Source organism: Sprattus sprattus (genome assembly GCF_963457725.1).
Source record: "Sprattus sprattus genome assembly, chromosome: 15".
In the NCBI taxonomy this organism is placed as follows: domain Eukaryota; kingdom Metazoa; phylum Chordata; class Actinopteri; order Clupeiformes; family Clupeidae; genus Sprattus; species Sprattus sprattus.
In genome coordinates, this window is record NC_137913.1 from 26,185,890 (window position 1) to 26,198,389 (window position 12,500).

At 42.1% G+C, this 12,500-nt stretch overlaps 1 protein-coding gene across 1 annotated transcript in view; it reads right to left on the reverse strand.

The window, feature by feature from the left end:
• arid3c (AT rich interactive domain 3C (BRIGHT-like)) overlaps positions 1-12,500 on the reverse strand; it is a 65,280-nt gene that overhangs the window by 44,740 nt on the left and 8,040 nt on the right. Inside the window, exon 3 of the mRNA XM_080852897.1 lies at positions 11,630-11,716. Coding sequence (XP_080709023.1) covers positions 11,630-11,716 — 87 coding nt within the window. The remainder of the gene's footprint in view (positions 1-11,629; positions 11,717-12,500) is intronic.

A 12,500-nucleotide genomic window follows, 5' to 3' on the forward strand; every position in this document is an offset into this window, starting at 1 on the left:
AAAAGAGGGGCAAGAGGGACGAAAGAAAGACCTCCCCCTATAACCTACAGCCCATCTGAAGCCTTTACGCAACCAGTCTTAAGCCTTCACACCTCATGCATACATGTTTGCAATTCATGAATGATCTATGCAAATTACATAGATAAGCGCGTTAGTGGAGAAATCAGTAGTAATAGGAATATTAATACTAGTAACAGAAGTGTGCAACATTGTGCAATATTGTAGCATAATTAATAGTACTACTAACTTTAGCACTAGTAGTGGCAATCATAGTGTTTGCTGTAATAATACTGGTAGCACAGCAGTTGTCATAGTTGTAATGGTTCTACGAACAATAGCAGTAGTGTTAGCAGTGACAGTGGTCAGTATTTTTGATTCACGAACAGCAAACATGGTGTGTATTTTGTATGCAGTCTGAGGCATTCTAACAGTGAGTGTGAGTGTGAGTGGGAACATGAAGCATTGCAGTCAAGGGGGGTGGGTTGGTTTGGGTGGCTAGAAATGCCTGTGGTCTGTGGCTGTGGCTTTCATCGTTTGTTATTTAAAAGGTGGCAAGAAAGTAGTTTGGCAGCAACAAGTGGAAACCAGTCAGCACTCCAGACCGCATGGTGATGTGACATTAACATACCAGCACCCCTGGCTCCGGACCCAGGAAGCGAGTGAGAAAAAAAAAGAAAGCGGAGGTGTGAAAGTTCTGGGGAGTTAAGACATACATACTGACTCCATACCAGCCAATCAGTCCACTTCCACTATAACACTATAACAGTGACTTCCACCCAGGCATGTACTTACATTAAAAAACAACATTTTGGGAAGGCACGCTGATATCTTAATTTATGGTGTTGCAGTGTAGAGGAAGGGCGAGGTCTGGATTTGTCATTAGTCATGGGGTGGCTTCCTGTAGGGCCCCAGGACTGCAGCGCGCTCCTGGGTGAAGCACTTCATCAGCCCAGGCTCCAGCCAGAGCCTGCAGGAGCAGAGCCAACGAGAAAACGAGTGAACGAGAGCACCCCGCACAGCCCCACGCCGTCCTGTACTTAACGGCTACCAGGCTGGATAAATACTTTGCCGATGTGGGTCAGTTGGAAAATGTTGCCCCCCCGAAGCAGGTAAATAATGCAGGCCGGTGGTAACGGCAGCCCAGCGGCAACTCGGAGCGCTTGAGAGAAACGATCGGGGTTAACGTAACACCGGAGCGAAGCTAAGGTTTCCGAATCTGGTGGGCGACACCTTTTTCACACTTCTGGCCAAAAACTGGTGGCTGATGAATGAAAACAAACAAAAGTGTAAGGCAGTGTCCAGGAAGAACATCTGCTGAAGCGAGGGGAGGAGCAGAGGAAAGGAGGAGGGGGAAGAGAGGGTGGTGAGGTGGCAGAGGAAGGAATAAACAGTAAATCTGAAGTTGTTGACTGCTACGCTGCGCTGCTCTTTCTCTCTCTCTCTCTCTGTCTTTCTCTCTCAAATTCATATTCAAAGTAGCTCTATTGACCGTTCATGTACATTGTTGCCAAAGGACAGCGATGCAATAAGACATTGACAATGATTTAAAGGGGCAAATACAAGGGCGATCAACAAGGTTTAAGAATTAAAGGAGAAAGATTTACACATACATGGACATGTCTTTACACACATCTGTCTCTGCTCGTCTTTCGGAAGGAACCATGACTCTTTCTCCCTACAACTGTTCTTCTCTCTTTGGTCTCCCCGTGTATGTCTATGCTGTTCTGTGTCTCTTGCTGTGGTTCTATGTTATTTTCCTCTGTCTCTTTCTTTATTTCTTCCAACTCCCCTCTCTTTCTTGCTCTCTGACAGAACACTGCTCTTCCATTCAATGTATTTAGCGATCATTCTAATGTGACAGATGTTATCTCTAAACAAATTTGTCCTTCATTTTTTATGACACTGTTTCTCTGTAATTCTCCCTCCTCCTTCTTTCTCTCTCTCTCTCTCATTTCTTTTCTCTCCTTTCTCCCCCCCCCCCCCCCCCCCCCTCCTCTCAAGAGGACCTGAGTGTAAGTAGCCAGGGCCATGTGAGGGGGGGCTCATTAGTCTCCCCAGCTGAGCGGGGGCTTTGCCGTATCAACAATCCGGCCCTCTGTGCGCTGCCCTTTTATGGGGCCTGACAGGCAGGCTCTAAATGGCTCCCATACCCACGATACCTCCGCTTTTATAGGCCAGCCAGCAAATAGCAGCGCTCACGCTCCCAGGCCAGCTCCCTGGCTCCAGTGGCATTATCGTTACTCGGGCCAGACGACATAAATCCCTCCGTATTATTGGACGGAGGAGGTAACACAACCAATGGAAATGGGATGGCGAAGAGGGGGAGGGTATACAATCTACTATCTATCCTATATCTATTTGTCTTGTGTTGCTCATAACCTGCTTGGTTGGGCTGGATGTTTGATTTTTCATTTCCTATAGTGTTCAAACATATGGTTTGCATTGTTTACTTTGAGTGAAAAAAAGTGGGACAGGTTTGTCATACGATATGCCATTATCTTTATTTTTTTACATGTTTCAGGCATGACTTTGTACTCTATGGTCGATTCCCAGACTATGTGTTTGCTAGAGTAAGGGTCTAGCACACATTTGCACTCTCCCATACACACCCAGAAACCCACACTCACAATTACATATGACAACACCGAATCTTATCGTAGTTTGGTCTGTAAAACTACAGGACAAGAGCTCCCAGGTGTGAGTGTTCTGTTGCAGCAGTGCACAAAAGAACCTCCAGCTGTCGGATTTGCAAATGCATATAGAAGCACTGATTTAATCTCATTGCAATAATCTAATTTATGTAATAGATTACCATAAATCAGGCCATAAATCAAATGACATATGGTACAAGGCCTCAATGAAAGGGTGGAGTTGGTGGTGGGGAGGTGTGTGTGTGTGTGTGTGTGTGTGTGTGTGTGTGTGTGTGTGTGTGTGTGTGTGTGTGTGTGTGTGTGTGTGTGTGTGTGTGCATGGTGTCCACCACCACCACCCTTCCCCATTCTGAGCTTGCTGTTAGTTACAACACCCAGGAAAAACAAGATCTACAGAAAGGACTGTGTGTGTTAGTGTGTGTGTGAGAGAGAGAGAGCTGCTGAAACAACACTGCAAACAGTGAATTCCTCCTCATCTGTTCCTGACAAATGCTAGTTACTCAGAAGGAGTTAGGGATGAATAATTGGAGGAAGAGGGTCAGGAATCTGAGGGGGGGCAGGGGGCAGGGCCTGAGAGGGAATTGTGGGGGGAGGGGGCGAAGAGGCAGGCTATTAAATTTATGACTCAAACTGCCACATCATCAGAGGGGGTTGGCATTTCCTGTGCAAGCAGACAGGTCAAAGCTCCATTGTGGAAGCAGATGGAGAAGACATCAACACAAAGTACATCTCCGATAAACTGATCCTGTTCATGCCATACACAAATAAATAAATAAATGTTTAAATAAACACCTAAATAAATAAACGGGTGTGTGTGTGAAACTAAATCTGCAACTGCAGACTATGTAAGCTTCTGTTGAAAGGTCACACCCATATGAGTAAAGCCATAAGAGAATCACATGATGGCACTCATTAAGACGAATTCAACATTTCTTTTGTGCTGACATTAACTGTGAAAAATGCTGGCAGCTGTAATTCACTGAGGGCCCATGGAAAATAATGTGGAAGTGTCGAAGATCTTGCTCTTATATTCTGATAATAGTTAACATTTTGGGATGTGATGGAACAAAATATATCTTCCTGATCACTTAAAAGAACATTTAAAACAGCATGGTAAGGGGCAACATTTACTCCCTCATTACTCCCTTACTTCACCTTTTTGAATTTCATACAATAATGCACTTAGGTCCCGTCATGATGTCAGAGATAGCAATTATCACTACACCCTACTGAAGTGTTTTTCTACCCCAATGTGCTTTATGTCACACAGATGTGAAGTGCAAAGTCCTCCACCAACCTGACAGAAAATATTCAAGAACAGCTTATTCATTTGCCCTTTTAGCCCTCAGATACTGTCATTAAGACATAAACAGACATAAACATTTCATGGCAGATTCTGGCACATAGTACATTATGTACATGTCTTAGTGTCATATGTGGATGACAGTCAAATCCAGATACATGGTGGCCGTGACTATATCAGTGTTAGTCATATAAGGTGTTCTAGGTGATGTTAGCGGAGCTTTCCTAACTTCCACTTTCCCTCGTGCCATAACCCGGTCAAACATGACCGTTTCGAATACAAATATTTTCTTTTGGATAAAAAAAAAGGTCAAGATTCGATACGTTCTTGGTTTTCTAATTATTTAACATTGCTACATTTGTTGTGTCTCCAGTCAAAAATGATCAGCTTTAAAATCAACGTCCAAGACTGCCTGAAAATATATGGTGAAGTTGTCAGATGTCACATTTAATGCTGTCAGTTGGGTGTTGATATGAATATGTATGCATTTCTATCACAAATCTTAAATACATTGTTAAACACACATAATACTAACAATCCTGAGATTTAGATTTGCACTAGTTACATGTATGTTACAATATATTGTTAAATTTCCTTATTTTGAATAAAACCATAAAGACAATGACTTGCATATTTGGAAAGGTTTGTATCAAAATAGATCAATTTATGTCAGGCCAATGAATTCGTACCAGACCCTTAGTATAACCATGTTGTGAACACAGCATGCGGGCCAAACCTAGCCACCTTAGGAGTCTTCTTGATTCGTTCAATGCACCTAACAAACAGGGTTAATGGAGGACGGGATGCTCATATCATTGGATGCCTCTTGAATGGTTAATGCAGGTAGCACCATGTTGAATTCTTTAGTCGCTTAGTACAGAGCGCCCAATGGAGCACCAGGGACAGGTTGCTTTCTCAGAGCATCTAGTTCAAAGATATATGTCAGGCTGTTAAAAATGTCTTCTATTCTATTCAAGGTATCAGATACAGCAGCTTTAGGTTTTAATCATCTACACATTCACTCTAGACATGGCCAACCTCAAGACAAAACTGTCCATCATGAGAAGTAATGAAACTGTGCAAACACACACACACACACACACACACACACAGAAAACACACATGCACACACACACACACACACATACACTCCATGATTGATAAGACAAAGATGATTCTAAAAAAGAATTTCATGACAATGTGGGAAACCTGTCCACTGTGAAAGCACAGATGCTTGAAAGCTGACAGAGGAAACCCTTGAATAAGCAAATTAGTTGGGCCATCCTGAATTATTGAAAAGTGAGAACATGACACTGGGGCTTCGTCCTGAATGATACGCTGATCTGTTACTTCACACAATGAGAGAAGCGAGGGAGGAAGATAGAAAAAGAAAGAGAGATGTGGGATTACTAAACAACTACAGTAAGTGACAGATCGCCACACGGACACTCACTGAGTCCTAATCCAGTGTAACACACAGCACATGTGCTCTACATGCACGCGCGCACACACACACACACACACACACACACACACACACACACACACACACACACAAACACACACCCAAAGCTCACCCTCCTCTTTTTTGTACCTCCACAGCATGGCAAACTTGTCCTTAACCCAGCACACTAACATCCCCTTAACACAACGTTCTAATTTCAGCATCCGTCTATTTCATGCATTTTGAGTAGAGCAACATTGAACCACTGCCAGCTACGTGATCAGATTAATCTATGCGTTAATCTGTGGGTTTTTTCTCCCCCTTTAAACATCTTGATCCCCCCCTTACTGATCTCTGACCAAGTAAGGAATCCATGAGCTGTAAGTAGTATTTTATAGTGCTAGCTGCATGTGGGTCAGGGGTCATCAGATTCTGCTTATGCTAACCAGAAACAAAGTGTCAGCAAGCCCATGTTAAATTTCACAGAAGTAAATGCTGATTAAAGAGGATCATGTTGCCTCTGACACATTCCTTAAAGCAACAGTGTCATATTTTTCACCCATGGCAGTTTAAAATATAACAAAAGCTCTGAACTAAGGGCCACAAGCTAAAAACTGTGTTGATAACTATCTCAAAGAGGCTAAGCAGCCGTTGGATCTTGTTGATGGTAAATTCTATTTTAGAAGCTTTTGTTTTCTACTTTACATCGTTGGCATATGTTTTTCCCTCTTAAAATCATGACAAAAATATCAGGGATCACATTAAAGTACATTTGTTACAGCTATTTATTATTCCCACTGAGTTTGATAATTGACAGGCATAACTCACACATCAGGGCGCAGTGTTAAAATATATGTGCGGGTTAAGCGCAAATAATCCACGGCACTTAATTCGCGGCAGGCCTCGCAGGCTGCTCTCATTTCCGTTTCGCTATCAGTTATAAATTTTTATTGGGTCGAGATCACCCCCTGAAGAGAGCTCCCAGCCGGCTTCTGGGCTCTGAACCCTCTGGGTTAGCAGCCTGCCTGACGCCACAAACATTTCTGTCCCTCTTTCTCTCGCTCCCTTTCTCTTTCTCTCTCATTCACTCTCTCTTTTAGGAATGCTGATTTGCTACCGAATTATATAGGCCTCTATTGGCTTTTTTTTTTTTTGGCAAAGGGGGTCAATATTGATTTTTCATTCCCATGTGAGCAGCCTTGAATAATCCTTTCCCCCGTAAGTACTTTTATATACAAGAACATTTGTCAGGGGCCACTGACTGGAATAGAATGACACCGGAAAGGAAAACAAATCCATTACCTTGTCAAAATTCTATTTAACATCATTAGCCCTTATTCAGGGAAAATAGGATAATGCCTCCAGCTGATAGGATTGCCTCCTTTTTAGTGGCATACTTAATCAAGATTGGCCATGTTTCCTTGGGACACTTAAAACATTTATCTGTGTCTGCGAGAGGAACCTCACACATCTGCTAACTAAAGAGGATCATAGACGGCCCTACACAAATGTATGTAATAGGGCTGGGCTGGGCTGTCAATATATTTCATGCTATCTGTGCAAGATATAAGAAATTACCATATTCATGTAATGTAGGCTATGCAGGTTGTCATCTGTGCGCGTTTAAAACAGACGGCATTTTAACAAGAAGAAATGCAGTTGCTCTCTCTCTCTCACACACACACACAAACCACAGTTACCACCAGGGATAATGGAGGGATATTCTTTATCCAATCATGTTTCATTGTCAAACACATCATGGTGCCCGGCCAATTAAATTGCTCAGGAGGGCCCATGCCAAAGTCTATGATTAAATAGTGTGTGGAGAGGAGAGCTGTTTTGCCCTGCGCATTTGGAAGGTGCGTTATGTGTGCGTCACGTATTGCATGCCACCCTTTCTCCTCATCATATTGACACATGAGTTTTTTCGCCATATCGCCCAGTCGTAATATGTACTTTTAAAACCTCCACCTTCTTTAAAGGACTTCTTTCTTTATTGGCAGCTCTTCAGCTCTGGAGATATCTTAATGTTTTTATTTCCCACTAGAGCAAGACAGGAGATTTGGGAAACTTGCAATGCAATCTTGAAAGTTCTTGTGAGATAAGCCTTTTGTTTGTGCAATTTACTTTCACATTGAATCCAAGAAAGAAAAACAAGGAGGGGGACAATTGTGTCATCTTTACATTTCCAGACGAAGGGCTATATAGAACATTAGGAAATATATCTACTTTGTATTGATTTCAGCTAAACTTCAATCTAAACTTACTGATTGCTTCCCATAGTCTCTTTGAGGAGGTTGGAGACGGAGGAGCTCTGTTTATTACTCTTAAGATGACCCCGGATATGGCTTAATTAAGTATTAATCCAATTCTGTCCTGAAACCAAGTGGATTCTTTTTTGTTTTGTTATTTGGCTGTACTTAATTCTAGAGACAATTACAAGGCCAGACCAGTCAATGTGATATAGAGAATGTCTCCATTGAAATCAACCAAAAGTTTCTTCAAGCTATCCGAAGATGCAACCTAACTTTGAGCTTTGTTTATAATTGTGGTACTTGACCATGAGGGGAAATTAGAGTTTTTTTTTCGTTTTAAACCTGACACTTACTTAGAACCTTACATAATCCTAAACCACAATTACTTGACCAATCTAAGACAGGAAACGCAAACTAATACCACAATAAGGTGATCCTATTGGTATTGAAGGTATTGTTGTAAAAAGATCTTCTCTTTGGACCATAGAATTGCATGTTTGACTCTGGGTCTCAACAGAGACTTGCTGATTTTATCCAGGAAGGGTGTATTTTAGGTAGGAGTTTAGAGCTAGCATACACTAGCAGGTTGCTAGGCCTAATGGAAACTGAGAGTTTGACTTGACTTTCAGATTAGGCTATTAACACACAGGCCTCTGACAAGGCTAAACATTGGGCTAACAAATGAATAAATATCTTCACCCTTACATTTTAGACAGGGCTGATCAAATCTTTGCTATAGGTTAGTGCACAGGCAGTATGTTAGGACAAATAACAGCTGGGTAAAATGAATAGTTGAACATCACAATAAACCAAGCTAATCTTTCATTACCAATTTCAATACCAATTTTTACATTACCAACCTTACCAATACCAATATCAATATTATTATTTTGCCAGCATCTGGTCTAAAAGCCAGCAATTCTTTGAAATATGCCAATTAAAGAAATATGCCTAGTTACTTTATAACTGAAATGTTGAAACTGAAACATTAAAGTAGCAAGCTGAGACTGGCACTAAGGAACTGACGTATAAAATAATCAATACAATTAATAAATAATAATAAAATAGGCATCAATTGCGGCTTCTTGTATAAGCCATACAATACTGAAATGGCTTACTTATGTGAACAAGTATTGGAGAGCTATTCACATCATTGTGTTCTGAAGGTCAAGGTACATATGGGTTTGAATGTATGACAGCAAACAATGCAACAAGTATTGCTACATTCTTCAAATCAAACTATTTGTCCATCATCATTGACACATTGTACATACACAGAACATGTGTTGCTTTGGTTACAAGAGTGTTGATTTTTCTACTATATGCACATAAAGGGATCATTTCATATTGAATTCTCACACAGATTAACAACACAAAGAAGAACTTCTGGCTTCTTTTTCTTTTCTTTTGGGGGCTACCTATCTTAATTCAAATGCAAAAGAGATTCCTGCTTCTCTTCTTCTTAGATCTTTTCATCGTCCTTCTTCTTCTACCACTACTACTTTTTCATGTTCTTCGTCCTGCTATTTGTTTTTCTCTCTTGATCTATACATCTAAATCCCTTATCTAAACAGTGAATGCTGGCTGAAAACAAACAGTGCCCTTTATTTCTCTGAAGTTGGTCTCCTGGTCGTGTTTGGGTAGGTATCAATGCCTTTCATTTTGTGTCTGGGATGTACGGGACCACTAACCCCTGTCTTGTTTTGGTTTCAAATACTTCATATTTCCCATCAGGCCTGATAAATCATCTTTACAGCTGCTGAGGAGCCACTGGGTGTAGGGGGAAAGTGCTGGATAAACACCTCCAGGACCTGCAATGAGACCCACACACACTAGCTCCTTTTAAGCAGCCTGTTCAGGGCCGGAATGTTGTACCGTTAATCTGCCTCGCCGTACTGTATAAAACGTACAAACAAAAAATCGGGGTCATTGTTGTTCTGTTGTTAAGGTGGCAGCAGAGGTAGTCACAGACCTGAATCAGCGTCTGAGTAAAAGGGAGAGCCGAGATATGGGGTTTGATGTAGCCTAGCAGCTAACCAAAACAAAGTAAGAGCCTACAAGAATCTTGTATATTGTTATCCAATATGATAAGCATTAATATGTTGTAGGATACATGTGGCACACCAGCTTTGATTGAATCTGAACATATATGATATGTGCAAGGCTTGCAAAAGCCTGCTGACACTACGTTCATTGTTTTTGAAAGTAACCGGTAGGCTATGCTTTATAGTGCATTTGAGACAACTCAGAATTCGGAACGTCCGACATGATACTCCCAGCTCCGACTTTAATGCATTTGAGCCAAATACATTCGAACTAATAAACACAATAATGTGGCGAGGACTCATCGTAGATTCAATAATTCAATAAATCAATAATTTTGCGCTTTTTTTCTTATTCATTTTGAAACACTGCCTCTTCAAGCATCTTCTCACACATTTAAAAAGGGTTTTAACCTTTGCTATAGTCAAGGTCAGGCTCTGTTCATTGCCATATTTATAATGATATCAAATTCATTAAATGATGCACTCATTTCTGTGACATTTCACAGTAGACAATATTTTAAACGTCACAACTCTGCTACCGGAACGCTGTCTAAAATCACCAACTGGGGCCACATTATTCTGGCTTTGTTTGGTTTAGTGTAGCCAAACCCACCATAACGAGTTTTTTTTTTAAAGGCTATATACTATGATTTCTGCGTAAAACAGCTTACTGTTTTCCTTATTACTTGCGCCCTGGTTCCCTGTGCTGAGGTCTCCACCTTCACTGTCCTTACTGATCTGCAGATCTTTTTAGCGCATCAGTAATAAACAATTGGCAATTAAGTAGACAGCATGGGGAAAAAGAGCTATTTCTCTTGTAAAAAAAAAAGAAGAGCTCAGCAGACAGGTGGAGCATGGCATGACCAAACTGTTCGCACAAAAGAAGAAGTCTTAAGTCTGAAGATGGGTCCTCTTGTGTGGAGGTGGGGAATGCCTTTTCACATGCTTGTGGAATTCTGGGTCTAATTGACCCTGGGATTCATTGCTGGCCATTAAAAACAATGTGGTCTCTCTCCTCTCACCTCAATGCTGGGAGAGAGCTCAACAGGAGACAAATGGTCTTCTCTCCCCCCTGCGATAACAACTGACCTAATAACCAGAATGCACCAGGCACACAGGCATGTCCCCAACACAGCTCAAATTCAGCACCTTTCCTCGGTTTGAATGTGAAATTCAGCCTCCATGGATGAGCTACTCATTTTTGACCACATGACTTCGTGGCATGGGTGTGGCATTTGCTGGCATGGAACTGCAGCTAAAAAAAAACATTCCTGAAACTGAACCAACAAGATTGCTTTCTATGAAATATCCAGGCTACAGTGGATGGAGCTTGTTTTATAATGATCCATCAATTATAAAAAAATAAAAACTACATAGGGATCATCCTCCCCCCCAGGCAAAAGGGAGATTGCTGACAATTTTAGATTGTGTTCAATCTAAACTGCATGATATGCAGATTGGCATAGTGTTCCTCCACCATTGCAGCTGAAGATTTCTGAATCACTGTCAACTAATAGGATAGAGGGACAGAGAGGCAGAGAGCGAGAAAGAGCGAGAGAGTGAGGGAGAGAGAGAGCGCAAACAGAAACAGAGAGAGAAAGAGAGCGAAACAGAGAGAGAGAAAATGCTTACTACCAGGCTATCTCACACCTCTCTACCCAAAAAGGCTATTGTCTTCTACCGTTCTACCAGGCTGTGAGTGTCAGATGAGACATATGGTCAGTCAGCTATTGTTAGCCCGATAACCTGTCACTGCCTTGGGGCGGGGGTCTATGTGTGGTATCTGATTGCAAGTGTTGGGAGCTAGGTTGTTTTTGGGAGAGGGGTTGTTTTTTGTCACGGAAGCAAATAAGGGGGATGTAGAAGCAGAAGTGATAGAGGCGAGAGAGTGAGAGGCAGAGAGGGGAGAGATGGATGTGGGATTTACTAACCTCCTGTATGAGAGATGAGGAACCACCACCGAAAGCAACGCCTGAATTTCCCAGCTTCCTCTCTGGCCCGCTGGCTTTTCCTGACTCCTGACACATTTCAGAAGGGGGGCACAGATGAAAGATCAGTTGACATTGCATCGGGAGGGCTGAAAAAGCTTGCATTTTGACTGGCACGGGCTGTTGCAGAGATGGAGAAGCTCTGGCGACCCAATCGCACATTCAGTAGTTGTTTCACGACTTGTGAAACAAAGGGGATCACATCAATGGATGTTTCTGGTCTCATAATTACTCCCAAAACACACTCAGTCAATTTTGCATTGTTCATTTACTCTCCATGTACAACACTAGCAGCTGTGCTTTCACTTATCTCAAGCACACAATGAAACCAAGGTTTCCTACTGGCAAGTGAGATTTTTAATGCAAAACCCAAATGCAAAGGCTTTGGGGGGGATTCTATGCAAACTGCATGCAAAAAGGCGACAGTGTTAGTAATCTCCACACCAAACACGGTTATAACAGGCGAGTAAGCTGTGCATCCTGCCCTCAAGCCAAGCTACACCACACCTCACATTTGCATCGTCCAATGCAAACTCCAAAAGCCTCCAACAGTACCCCTCAGCTTTCCCTTTGCTGTGTCCACAGCGCTTTTGGCCAGACGCTAAACTAGAGCAGCAGGCTGGACCATTATTAAAGTAATCAGCCCAATCTGTGGGATTAGAGCAGCGAGCTAATTTACTTATGCTACATCTGATCTTTACCCCCCTTGGCAGACCACGGGCCTCTACCTGAATCAGATTGAGCCGCTCAGGCTGAGATTACCCTCAATCTCCTAAATAGTTCAGTGTCCGTGCCGAAGGGATAGGATAGAGAG